Source organism: Trichomycterus rosablanca, chromosome 23 (assembly GCF_030014385.1).
Source record: "Trichomycterus rosablanca isolate fTriRos1 chromosome 23, fTriRos1.hap1, whole genome shotgun sequence".
Taxonomy (NCBI): Eukaryota; Metazoa; Chordata; class Actinopteri; order Siluriformes; family Trichomycteridae; genus Trichomycterus; species Trichomycterus rosablanca.
The window spans coordinates 6,483,085-6,497,134 of NC_086010.1; the positions used below are offsets into that span (position 1 = coordinate 6,483,085).

The 14,050-nt window shown below is 42.1% G+C and overlaps 1 protein-coding gene across 1 annotated transcript in view; it reads right to left on the reverse strand.

Annotated features, from left to right (window-relative positions):
* invs (inversin) overlaps positions 1-13,998 on the reverse strand; it is a 31,106-nt gene extending 17,108 nt beyond the window's left edge. Inside the window, exons 1-4 of the mRNA XM_062985320.1 lie at positions 13,920-13,998; positions 11,759-11,871; positions 5,151-5,256; positions 1,859-2,022 (exon numbers count right to left, since the gene is read on the reverse strand). Coding sequence (XP_062841390.1) covers positions 1,859-2,022; positions 5,151-5,256; positions 11,759-11,761 — 273 coding nt within the window. The 5' untranslated portion in view covers positions 11,762-11,871; positions 13,920-13,998. The remainder of the gene's footprint in view (positions 1-1,858; positions 2,023-5,150; positions 5,257-11,758; positions 11,872-13,919) is intronic.
* Between the last annotated feature and the right edge of the window lie 52 nt (positions 13,999-14,050).

The following is a 14,050-nucleotide window of genomic DNA, read 5'->3' on the forward strand; positions in this document are numbered from 1 at the left end:
ATGATGATGATGTAAAAGCAGCGGTGCATCAGTGGCTACACACTCAACCAAACATTTTTTGCTGATGCCATTAAAAAGTTGGTACGATGCTGGGTACGATCTCAGGGATCATAACTGGTAACATAATCTGAATGCACAATATTGCATTCTTTTTTGCACCATACTCTTCATTCTAACTAAGGTCCCTAGCTAGCATTTGGGGGTGGTCCCGTAACCAATACGCTGCTGTGGATGCCGGAGGATTTTGAGTATGCTCTATGATGTTTCTCCAAGCTTTACGGTCCATGGCAAGTGTTTTAGCTTGGTTGAGAGTGAGCCGAAGGTTTGTTAGATCTAATTCAATTTGTTTGGACTGTGTTTTCTTCAGTGCAGTTCGTTGTATTCTCCACTGGAAGTAAACTCCTCCATAGGAGTTGGTGTGAAATTCGGTTCCATTCTGTACACGTGTCCATCCAGCCAGCTCAGCCTCCGCTGCTCTATCTGCTCCTCAACAGTTGGTTGTTGCGAACATCTGGCTCGGATGGTGTCATTTTTAATACGGTCACAAGGTGTGTGTCTCGGGCATTGCATTTGAAACACCTCGAGTTTGTGCAAGTCTGTCTTGAGCAGGGTCCAAGTTTCTGATCCATAAAGAAGAATTGGTAGTATCAGCATTCGGAAGAGGCGGACCTTGTCTTTGTAGATATACTTTTCCTCTTCCATAAGCTCCAATTAAGTGAGGCAAACGCCGTGGCAGTCTGTCCAATTCGGACGTGGGTCTCCTTTGAGGATGCCACCTTCTTTTCCTGAACCAGCGACCCAAGATATCTGAACTGCTGGACTTGTTCAATCTACTGCTATACAAACCCTACACTGCTAGCTGTATATCAGAGTATCATTTACTCAACACTACACTTGTCTTTGGTCACGCCACCCTCAGTTTCTTTAGATTAGAAATGTCTCTTGTATTTATGGTACTGTTTTTATCTGCACTGTGTATATTGTATTAATTTGCACTTGTGTTCTGTGTTGCACACTGGTCCTGGAGGAACGTAGTTTTGTTTTAATATGTACTTGTATACAGCTGAAATGACAATAAAGCCTCTGTTGAACTCTCTTGAACTCTTGAATCTTGAATTATGTCCTGTCCTGTCTTCCTATTGGTAGATTTTGAATGAGTCTTGCAGTCACGTGAGATTTTTATCTAAAATCTCTGACACTGCTACAACTTGTTTGTCTACTGTTTTTGGTCACGGAAGCACCAGATCAGCTCTTCCAATAGAGATGATTATCGCCCGATGTATTTGCCTCACTTGGAAACATTTTTAATATGTATGTCTGGGCATGGGCAGATAATTCCTATATGGCGTGCTTAGCCCTGTTTAATGGACATGGTCCATTCATATGGGTGTCTGTGCGCGCGTGTGTGTGTGAGGGTTTTTGGCCTCTATTCTCAGCCCAATTAGTGTGTTAATCCCTGAGCTACAGCTTTTATTGATCTGGGTGTCAGAATGGTACCCATCAAGCCCTTGTCTTTCTTTACGTTGCCTTTCTCCGTGCTTCTCTTTTCTGGCCACTCAAATGTCAATTATTAGATTCTAATCTGATTTGTTATTCTTTTATATTATAGTACTGCTAGTATTATTGACTCTCAGTATCAGAAGTTTGTACATACTGTTTAATGTTTCTAGCTTCTGCTGACCTTTACAGGCAAAACACACTGGTAAGATTTCAGTCACTAGGGGGCAGTAGGATACTTAACAAGAAGCTGTGTGACAGTCGAATAGTCCTAACTAAACAATATCAAAGTTAATACATTTGGGAGGAAGATTGAGTCGGTGTGCATTAATGAGTGAATGTTTGGGGGTAAATGTTTCACCTTCTGTGCAGCGAGGTGCAGAGCAGTTCTTTTGCTACGATCAGCTTTATTGACCGAAGCTCCAGCCTTCAGTAAGGTCTCTGCACAGTCCAGACGGTCGGCCAGAACGCAGTACATCAGAGGGGTCCTGCCGAACTGATCCTCACTGTCCCTTAAACAGGGCTCTGCTACACAAACATTAAAACAGTCCGTTAATGCTTACTTAAACTTATGGTCACTCACAGGGTTATCAACTTTTATTCTGTTTAGTGGCTCCAACAAAAAACCCACTGTGCACCACAGAAAGCTTTTTAATTCAATGAATATGTTTGTACAGTATATGGAACTTATTTTAGCAGTTTGTAAGAATGTCCAGTGACCCTATCTGCATCTCGGATGAGGGACGCCTGACAACTAATGTTTTCATTAGGTGTGGCATTGTTATATATATATATATATATATATATATATATATATATATATATATATATATATATATATATATATATATATATACAGTGTATCACAAAAGTGAGTACACCCCTCACATTTCTGCAAATATTTCATTATATCTTTTCATGGGACAACACTATAGACATGAAACTTGGATATAACTTAGAGTAGTCAGTGTACAGCTTGTATAGCAGTGTAGATTTACTGTCTTCTGAAAATAACTCAACACACAGCCATTAATGTCTAAATAGCTGGCAACATAAGTGAGTACACCCCACAGTGAACATGTCCAAATTGTGCCCAAATGTGTCGTTGTCCCTCCCTGGTGTCATGTGTCAAGGTCCCAGGTGTAAATGGGGAGCAGGGCTGTTAAATTTGGTGTTTTGGGTACAATTCTCTCATACTGGCCACTGGATATTCAACATGGCACCTCATGGCAAAGAACTGTCTGAGGATGTGAGAAATAGAATTGTTGTTCTCCACAAAGATGGCCTGGGCTATAAGAAGATTGCTAACACCCTGAAACTGAGCTACAGCATGGTGGCCAAGGTCATACAGTGGTTTTCCAGGACAGGTTCCACTCGGAACAGGCTTCGCCAGGGTCGACCAAAGAAGTTGAGTCCACGTGTTCAGCGTCATATCCAGAGGTTGGCTTTAAAAAATAGACACATGAGTGCTGCCAGCATTGCTGCAGAGGTTGAAGACGTGGGAGGTCAGCCTGTCAGTGCTCAGACCATACGCTGCACACTGCATCAACTCGGTCTGCATGGTCGTCATCCCAAAAGGAAGCTGACGCACAAGAAAGCCAGCAAACAGTTTGCTGAAGACAAGCAGTCCAAGAACATGGATTACGGGAATGCCCTGTGGTCTGACGAGACCAAGATAAACTCGTTTGGCTCAGATGGTGTCCAACATGTGTGGTGGCGCCCTGGTGAGAAGTACCAAGACAACTGTATCTTGCCTACAGTCAAGCATGGTGGTGGTAGCATCATGGTCTTGGGCTGCATGAGTGTTGCTGGCACTGGGGAGCTGCGGTTCATTGAGGGAAACATGAATTCCAACATGTACTGTGACATTCTGAAACAGAGCATGATCCCCTCCCTTCGAAAACTGGGCCTCATGGCAGTTTTCCAACAGGATAACGACCCCAAACACAACCTTCAAGATGACAACTGCCTTGCTGAGGAAGCTGAAGGTAAAGGTGATGGACTAAACCCAATTGAGCACCTGTGGCGCATCCTCAAGTGGAAGGTGGAGGAGTTCAAGGTGTCTAACATCCACCAGCTCCGTGGTGTCATCATGGAGGAGTGGAAGAGGATTCCAGTAGCAACCTGTGCAGCTCTGGTGAATTCCATGCCCAGGAGGGTTAAGGCAGTGCTGGATAATAATGGTGGTCACACAAAATATTGACACTTTTGGCACAATTTGGACATGTTCACTGTGGGGTGTACTCACTTATGTTGCCAGCCATTTAGACATTAATGGCTGTGTGTTGAGTTATTTTCAGAAGACAGTAAATCTACACTGCTATACAAGTTGTACACTGACTACTCTAAGTTATATCCAAGTTTCATGTCTATAGTGTTGTCCCATGAAAAGATATAATAAAATATTTGCAGAAATGTGAGGGGTGTACTCACTTTTGTGATACACTGTATATATAAAAATAGTACAGTAATCCCTTGCGTTCCAGAAGGTGAAAATCCGCGAAGAAAAAAACATGTGTTTATATGGTTATTTTCATAACCCAATTCCATTGGGTTTAGCATTTAGCATCTTGTCATTAAAACCAATGGATTGAGGTAGCACAGCACGCTAACATGTCAATATAACATCTCCCTTCATGTACCGATTACGGTTACATTTCCTGACAAGCCCGAACTTGCAAATAAAAACACTCGGTACAAGTTTATACAATTTAAAAATCAGTAATATTTTATTTATGTTTGAAAAGAACTCCATTCGTTTGTCCGCACCGTCAGCCATGTTTATTTTTCTGTGAGAGAAGAGCGCCCGACCCGCAATGAATTCTGGGATTGCCTTGATCACTAAGGCAGCGTTGGATGCTCACTCGTTTTTGAGTGAAAATAAAGTTGAAATGTTGAAGGATTTGGAACAGCCTCCTTATCGGAAGCGCACAGGATGACGTGAAATGAGTCTATGTAGAGAGCTCCCTAGCTTTTCGAACACACCCCTTGTCTGCAGAAATCCGCGAACCAGCGAAAAATCCGCGATTTATATTTAGACATGCTTGCATATAAAATCCACGATAGAGTGAAGCCGCAAAAGTTGAAGCGCGATATAGCGAGGGATTACTGTATATACTGTACATTTCAGGTTATTTTAATAAGTTGCTTTTTTGTGTACATTTATATGTAAATAAATGCTCGTTTTAAAAATCAGTGTTTACGACACATTCCAAAAAAACAATGTTATGGTCAATTTAAGACACATTGTAAATAAGCACTCACACCTGGGTATAAAAGCAATTAAAAGGATTTTAGAAATGTTCTACAGTGCAAAATATTATTACAAGATGAAACTAGAGTAATCTCTGCATACATGGTAAAAAAAACAAAAAAAAAAAAAACACTGAACCCCGACTTGAAATGATGTACAGTATAAAGAGAAAACACCATTAATTATTTTACTATCCTGCCACCAAGTCATATATTGTATGTGTTAGAAACTTATGGCTACATAAGCAGAGAGTGTGGATGCTATACTGGCCTGGCTGCAGCCCTAACTAGTGGAAAATGTGAGCAAATAAGAGAAGAAAAAGATTTTTTAGGGAGGTTTTGATGCACAGTTAGCAGCTTAAAATTCGGAATGCCACCCTCTGCGTGTATTGTTCATGTACCTGTGATCAGTTTCTGCAAGGAGCTTTTGTCTCCGTTCACTGCTGCTGCATGCACCTGAGAGCTTAAAGCAGTGGGGCCATCTGTCTTCAGGGACTGCTCCATCTCCTGGAACACGAACACACACACACACACACACGCACACACACACACACACACACACACACACAGAGTTAGCATCTGGTTTCACACCTTTCCCTCCTTAAGCTAGCTTCTATGTTGCAAATTCAGAAGAGATTCATAAACGGTCGGGGGTGTTCCTGGATTTGAACCTGGAGACCGCTCAGTTTAAACACACCTACACAGCTGAGACGGCTTATCCTCAGACAGGAAGCCCTTGGTAATCCAGGAGGTAGCGGGCAGGGAGCGGATTCCTAAAAGAGGCACACCTGGACTCATTTTTTATTTATCCTCATTGATAATGCAAAACACAATCGTGCTTCAATTGCCTGCTTGCACACACGCGAACACACACACAAATATGTGTGTATACATTAAATCATTCTCATTATTCAGGGTCAATAACCACTTTATTCTGTTCAGGATCACAACAGGTCTGGAAACACCTACAACCGAACACTTCTGATAACTGGAGCTCTTTTATATTGAGGTGGTGAAATTTTGATCTGCTCTTCTTTGCAGAATTGCTTTTATTTAGCCTTGTTGGAGGGCTATAAATAAACCGTGATTGAATTCTTATCAAGTTCTTGAACTAAAATGATGCTTAATTGAATGAATTGGGAAAACGTACTTGACATTTGAAAAGCAGCTAGTGTTCGCTCGGTTAAAGACATCGGCTGCATCTTTAGATATGTTCATCCATTAAATCTTGCACTTCTTGGCCCTTTCTTTGTAACACGCTAAAGTAATTAGACTTCCCGTTCTCACGCTCCCTGCGAGGGGGTAATTGGGGTTAGTTACTGTAGACTCGTAAAACTCTTCAGTTACTTCAGTAGCGTGTGTGTGTAGGTGTGCGCTAATGTTTGTGTTTTGTGAGTAAAGTGCCTAAACCATGACTGATGCTCTGTAATTCAGCTTTATGTGCCTGTGAATGCTTTAACTAAGAAAATAAAACAACACACACACACACACACACACACACACGGCTTTTGGAATAGCAGTGTGGAAAAACACAGCAGGGGAAAAAATGCCTTTAACACAGAGGCGTACGAGTGAGGAATGGGTTGTGTGTTTTGTGTGTTTGTGTTTTGGTGAGGGTGGAAGTGTGATGTTGACTGTGGGTGTGTGTGTGTGTGTGTGTGTGTGTGTGCATCAACATTGCGTGGGAAATGATTTTCTGTCACAGGGACTTTTTTATGAAGGCTCCACTCGTATTGAACCACAAGCTTTCCCCAATTTCCTCCAGGCCACAGCGCGCGCGCACACACACACACACACACACACACACACACACACACACACACACACACACACACAAACAAACACAAACAAACAAACAAACTATATGTACAGTTGCAAGAAAAACTATTTGCAATTCATTCATTCATGGTCATAGTGAACATTGATTAATTGATTTACTGATTCATGGTTGTTCCGAAACCAAACAAAAGCTGGGGTCAAAAAGCAGGATCAGCCATAATGCAGCACCTCTGGAGTCAAGAGTGTTACGGGTCTTGCTTAAGGGCCCAAGATTGGCTGCACGGCAGAGCCAGGATTTCAACCTCACAACCTTCCCATCGCTCTACCCACTAGGCTATCACTATCCCATATACACCGATCAGCCATAACATTAAAACCACCTCCTTGTTTCTACACTCACTGTCCATTTTATCAGCTCCACTTACCATATAGAAGCACTTTGACATTCTACAATTACTGACTGTAGTCCATCTGTTTCTCTACATACTTTTTTAACCTGCTTTCACCCTGTTCTTCAATGGTCAGGACCCCCACAGGAACACCACAGAGCAGGTATTATTTGGGTGGTGGTGTGTTAGTGTGTGTTGTGCTGGTATGAGTGGAGCACTGCTGGAGTTTTTAAATACCGTGTCCACTCACTGTCCACTCTATTAGACACTCCTACCTAGTTGGTCCACCTTGTAGATGTAAAGTCAGAGACGATCGCTCATCTATTGCTGCTGTTTGAGTTGGTCATCTTCTAGACCTTCATCAGTGGTCACAGGACACTGCCCATGGGGCGCTGTTAGCTGGATATTTTTGGTTGGTGGACTATTCTCAGTCCAGCAGGGACAGTGATGTGTTTAAAAACTCCAGCAGCGCTGCTGTGTCTGATCCACGTATACCAGCACAACACACACTAACACACCACCACCATGTCAGTGTCACTGCAGTGCTGAGAATGATCCACCACCCAGATAATATCTGCTCTGTAGTGGTCCTGTGGGTGTCCTGACCATTGAAGAACAGCTTGAAAGGGGGCTAACAAAGCATGCAGAGAAACAGTCTGTACTACAGTCAGTAATTGTAGAACTACAAAGTGCTTCTATATGGTAAATGGAGCTGATAAAATGGACAGTGAGTGTAGAAACAAGGAGGTGGTTTTAATGTTATGGCTGATCGGTGTGTCCCATATATACTTGTACATGCATGAAGCCTAAGTTATTGATAATTGCAGCCAAAACCCGGCAATGGATTGCCGTCCTGGCCAGTGTGTGTTACTGAACTGTGCCCAGTAATTTTGGATAAATTCTGTTTATCGATATGACAGAAGACATCCACATGGATTATGTTCATGGTTTAAAATGATGTTTAATGGTACTTTAAGGAATTTGGTGAGCCTTTGCCGTCATCCCAGAAGACCAATCATCCCAGAAGTTCCCAGAGTGAGCCATTACCTCCCAGCAGAACCAATCCACCAGGAACGCGAGACTGACTGACACCATCGCCTCACGCCTCATTAGCAAGCTTACCCATAATGCATAACGACAAAAAGGTCCCTCAGGTAAGAGGTGTGGCCTCCGCTGGGCAGGGAGTAATGCAATTATCTGAGTCCTGAGCTGTCACTCACAGTCAAAAGGCTGGTTCAACATAACACGATTAAAACATTATTTCACAATTAAAACATTTTACACCGATACTGGACGTTCAGTCCCCGAAACGGCTGCAATGTGTCGTCCTGGTGAGACAGTAATATAAATACAGTGTATTTTCCTTCCGTTGTTTGTGTGAGGCATGTTTGCAAATGTGCCTGTGTGTCCCTAGTGTGTCTTCTGCAAATGTGCAACATGCATCAGGGACCAAAATTACACGGAAAGCACACGGGCACAAGGTTACTTTACTGCTCATTGCATATCACCACTGAGACACAATCCTGCTCTTCAGAGATGCCAGGGTTTTGTTTTTATAAAAAACACAATCCTGCATTTATTCTTTTTACACAAAGAAAACAAAAGGTAGTGGTAGCTCAGCGGTTAAGGTACTTGACTAGTCATTCAAAGTTTACCGGTTCAAGCCCCATCACTGCCAAGTTGCCACTCTTGGGTCCCTGAGCAAGGCTCTCAACCCTCAATTGCTCAAATTGCATTCAATGACAATTCTAAGTCACTTTGGATAAAAGTGTCTACTAAATGCTGAAAATGTAAAAATCCAAGCAGTTATGGTCATAGAGAAGCTATGTTTCATATTACATAACACTATTCTATTACGCTAGCCCACCGCCGCTGATTTACGGGTTCAACTCTCAGTGGTGCTATCAGCCAGCCTGGCCTACAAACAGACATGATTAGCTATGCCTGGGAAAGGAGAAGATTGTTGGCCAAACCCCTGCAATGGATTGGCACCCTGTCCAGGGGATTCCTGCCTTGTGCTCAGTGTTTCCAGTGGAACCTGACCTGCAGCGACCTTAAATTTACATTTTCGGCATTTAGCAGACACTCTTATCCAGAGCGACTTACAGAAGTGCTTCCATAGTGAATATTACCTTACTCTAGTTTAAGTAGACAACAATCCAAGAACACAAATCTGCTGAAACCCTGTTAGAACCCAAGTTAGTGGGGTTTCTTTTTCAAGAAATAAATAAGAGTGTTAGTAAGTAAGTACAAGTCATCTTAAGTGCTTAGTAAAGAGGTGATGAAGGTTTTTAATCGTATTTTAAAGACAGCAAGAGACTCAGATGTTCGGACAGACAAGGAAAGCTCGTTCCACCATTTGAGTGCAAGTAAAGAGAAGAGCCCTGATGCTTGTCTTCCTCTAGTCCTGGGTGGAGGATCAAGTCGAGAGAGACTAGTGGCTCGAAGGCTGCGTGATACAGAGCGGGGTTTGATTAGACCTCGAAGGTAGCTTGGGTTTGGTCCATTTTTGGCTTTGTAGGCAAGCATCAGTGTTTTAAACTGAATGCAAGCAGCTACAGGAAGCCAGTGAAGAGAACGCAGCAGTGGGGTGATGAAGTGTTTAGGTTGGTTAAAAACCAGGCGAGCAGCTGCATTTGGAATGAGCTGCAAGGGTTTCATAGTGGACATAGGAGCACCTGGCAGGAGGGAGTTGCAGTAGTTCAATCGTGAGATTACAAGTGACTGCACAAGAATCTGAGTGGGAACCTTGATCGGGATAAAAGAGGATAAAAAACCAGGATAAACCCCCACACAGTCAATCAGGTCTGTGTAGACGCTTTGGGCCATATTTTCATAATATGTTAGAGAAGAAAAGACATGACCTGCTGCTGCTAAAATGCTCCCCTTTGCACCTGTAACCAAACAGAGTGAAATGAAAATGATTGACAGAGTCGATTTTCACTGAAGGCACAGGATCGATCTTTGATCTATAACTGATCTTTGGATTGGAAGCAGGAAGGGTCGCATCGATTTTCGCCGCAGCTGCTCATACGGACGGCATCTCGAGGATCCCGGAGCAGTAGCTGTTTGGATTGACGGTTTACTCAGCAAACCCCCATCTAGCATCATTAATTAGCCAGGAGAGAGCCGTATCTCGTTTTGTTTCCTCTTATGTCCACGCGCAGACGGGCCGAGCAGACAGACGCGCACACGGCCTGCGGGCTAACACCCCCCCCAGACAGCACCTAATTGGGCCAAATCTGTGATCTAATTAAACGTCCAATTAGTAAGAGAAGGGCCGTTTACCCGGTGGCAACTGGAAATGATGAGATTGAAAAACAAACAGAAAATCGATGCAGGAGAGAGGAGAGAACGAAAGCTAATCTGGATGGATATGTGACCTGCAGATATAGATGCTGTGTTTAACACGGCTGTGTGTTTGCACGTCGGTCATTACACACACACACTAATCATGTTAGTTTGCAAACACACACACATACAATCAAACATAATTGTATCAGTTCAGTCAGTAAGGATTGCATTATTCTATTAACACGCTCATAAAAGAATCAGCAGCCCATCAATTATTAACAGTCCGCTTAACACTGGAGACGGCTAAGCCTCCCGCAGAAACATTCACTTAGCCCCACTTCATCAAATATTAACATCAGGGTCACAGTCACCGAGGAGCCTGTACATGGTGGTGAAGAAACCTCAGTCATATTCAACACGCTGAGATTTCTACAACGCTAGTTCCTATGACGCTAATAGATCTGATGATGGTATGTGAACACCCTGCCTGCTTATTCCAAAGCAATGGCCATCATTTTGGAGTGTCTAATCAAAAGTGTTCATTGGGGTTGAGGTCAGGGCTCTGTGCAGGCCACTGGAGTTCCTCCATACCAAACCTGTCAAACCATGTCTTTGTGGACCTGTGAATATGCACAGTTAGGCTGAAACAGGCTGGAGTTTATAACTGTAGCCAGACAATTAAACATATACTACATACAGCCAAAAGTCTTTGTACACCTGCTGCTCAGGTGGCGCAGAAGTAAAACACACGCTGAACACCAGAGCTGGGATGTCTGGAACACCTGCCGGCTGGCCTGTTGTTCAGATAGGGGTAGGATTAAGCCGGATAGGGTCTCTCTCATAACTAATGCAATTAAAGTCTTTGGACACCTGACCATGAGCTTGTTGGACATCCCATTTAAAAAACAAATGGTATTAAAATAAAGTGACCTCTGTGAACTCTGCCCTCACATAACTTTAAAATAGGCTTGTGGGAATTTGGGCCTATTTAGTCAAGAGTGTTTGTATGGCTGGGAACTGATTTTGGTCAAAAAAAGTACACCACTAAAGGCACCCAGGTGGCACAACGGGATAATCCGCTAGCACACCAGTGCTGGGATTCCAAACTCCCAGAGGTCGAAGCACTGCTACCGGTCGGCTGATCGCCAATGCCTGCAGCAGACAAAATTGGCCATTAAGTCTGCTGGGTGGGAAAAAAACGGAATGGAAAAGCGGGTGTGGTCTTCGATGCTGTGCAAGGACTCTGGTTGGTAGCCTTGGGCATCTATACAGGAAGTGGAGAAGCCCGGAGGTCAGGGCGCAAATTTACCGAAAGTGTGAGCGAATATGTACACCACTACAAGCTTACAATTTTAAATCTTCACAGTGCTACCACCCTGCCCACGCATCCATCAGACACAACTGGCTGTTTCTAAAGAAGGGAAGGTCAGATTACAGTATAGCAATATATTCACAACATGCTACTTCTGCTCATACTGTGTTGCCCTAATAAAAACCACCCATGTATGGGCACAAACATGGCATGCTTTGATTTCACTGGCTCTTACCATGCTAGTGTGCAGGAGGCAACAGGAAGCCTCAGCAGATGTTGCCCAGCTCGGTGCACCTTTGTTAAGCCAAGACTCACTGCAGGTCCCTCTGGCACCTCTGCTGTACTGACCTGTGGATCACAGAGAGTGGATCATGATCTTACACACACACACAGAGCACCAAACATCTGCTCTGAACTGACCTGCCAAACCTCCTATCAGCCATTAATACAGCTACTATAGATACTTTTACACTAGATTGATGATCTTTTAGATACGTGTAAATATAAGATGGATTTTCATTCATGTCAACATACACACACTAGTCACTTAATGACATTTTTAAACCACCATTCGCTTCCAAATGTGTGTCTTGGTTTTGAAAATAGTTGAATACTTGCATTTTCTACAAAGACAGAAAAATCGAAACACATTTAAATGTTGCCAAAACACAGTTCTTTTAATGAAGCTTTTAAAGAAAAGAACCTCATTCCTCCTATGAAGAATGGATGAGGCTCAGTGATGTTGTGGGGTTTGCTGCCTCAGTCACTGGGTGCCTTGATTTTGTACAAAGCGCAATAAAGTCAGAAGACTGTCAAGAAGTGATCATTGTGGAGCGGAACAAACAGCCCAGGCTCTAAAAAGCTGTGCATCCGTCAAAGGTCATGGGTAATGACCCGAAACAAATTAAAATACATCCAAGAATGGATAAAAAGAAAATGTTAGACCAGTTTGAAGTACCCTGCTTTGATCTTCATCCTATCGAACATTTGTGGAAAGAGCTCAAATTTGCAGTTGGACTACAGCACCCCTCAAACTTGAAAAAGCTAAATAGTTATAGTTATATAATATAAAATATTAAGTGTACCAAGATTTTTCATCTATGCTATTTTTGTTTGTTTTCTTATTTTAAATAATATGTTCATTTGTAAAGTTTCTGTTCTATTTAAAGAGAAATAAAGAAAACTAAGGTAATACGCTTCTGCAAAACAGAAGCATGTCTGCTAGGCCCCCATTGTAGATATGAACCTACCTGCTTTGGTATTATCATGCATTGTCCTGCTGCATAACCTGACAACATCTCAGTCTCAGCTTACAAACAGATAACCTTACATTCTCCTTTAGACGTTCCTGACTCACAGGTCTTTCTCATTTTTTTGTTTTCCTTTAATACAGCAAGTCATCCAGATCCTGATGTAGCAAAACGCCCCAACATCCTCACATTACCACAAACACATTTGAATGTCTACATTGCTCTGTTTATGAAATGTTATTTATACTTTTTACCAAACGTAATAAAACAGTGTTGCCATTATTTAAAATTTTGATAAATCTGTAAAACAATATCAAAAAAAGTGTGGACGTTATCCAAGTTCTTTTTTTTTTTATTTGGCAAAAGGACCACTGTAGGTGGTGGGTGTATTTAATACTGTAAACTGGTGGCTGATTGTACAGTGGGAGGCAGAAGTTTAAGACTGCTAGTAAAATGATTCAATTTTGCGTTTTTCTTGAATCTGAACAAATGTTTTAATTGCAAAACCCAGACTAAGACTAAAGACTAAGAATATCAAGTAGTTTGCAAGTGCTAACTGTCATGAAATCTTCTCCACAGTCACTGAACTAAACACCATTGATAATTTATGGGGGAACTTATAGAGAAGAAAACCAAGCACCCAGTCACATCACAAAATGCTCTTTTGAATATTGGGAATTCATGCTGGGAAAAACATGGATTATCAGATTAGATCCATGCCAGTCTGAGTTCATGTTGTATAACTTTTACTCAAACTGTTATGCTGAATATATGATTTGCATTAAAAGCATTGTATTAAATCTGACCAGACGCAAAAACCTTTTTCAAACTCTTTTAGTCCCCACTTTATATCAACATGACTGATACTAAATCATCTTAAATGTTACACAGTCAAAAATAAATAATAGTGATAGCAAACTTTCTAAGCAGAACTGGATTAATATCTAGAACTATTACAAACTTCAGCTCTGTAAACACTGGTTCTCAACTTCACACCAATGTTAACTTTACTAACAACAGTATACTAGTAAATAAAGAGGGTTAACGTTTGTAATCCCACAGAGAAACCGCTAATCCATGTAGCCTGTCTGATTACACACAAAACTAGCAGATTTCACAAAAAGCCTGGATGGTGATGCAACTTACCTCATTCGAGATGAAACACGGCTAGTTTTTATAAATTCACGCCACGTCCAGTGTGTTCCACTGTGCATTCTGAACAAACCGCAAGCTTGTTATTGTTTTGTGACTTATTTTGCAAATTCTGAGCAAACACG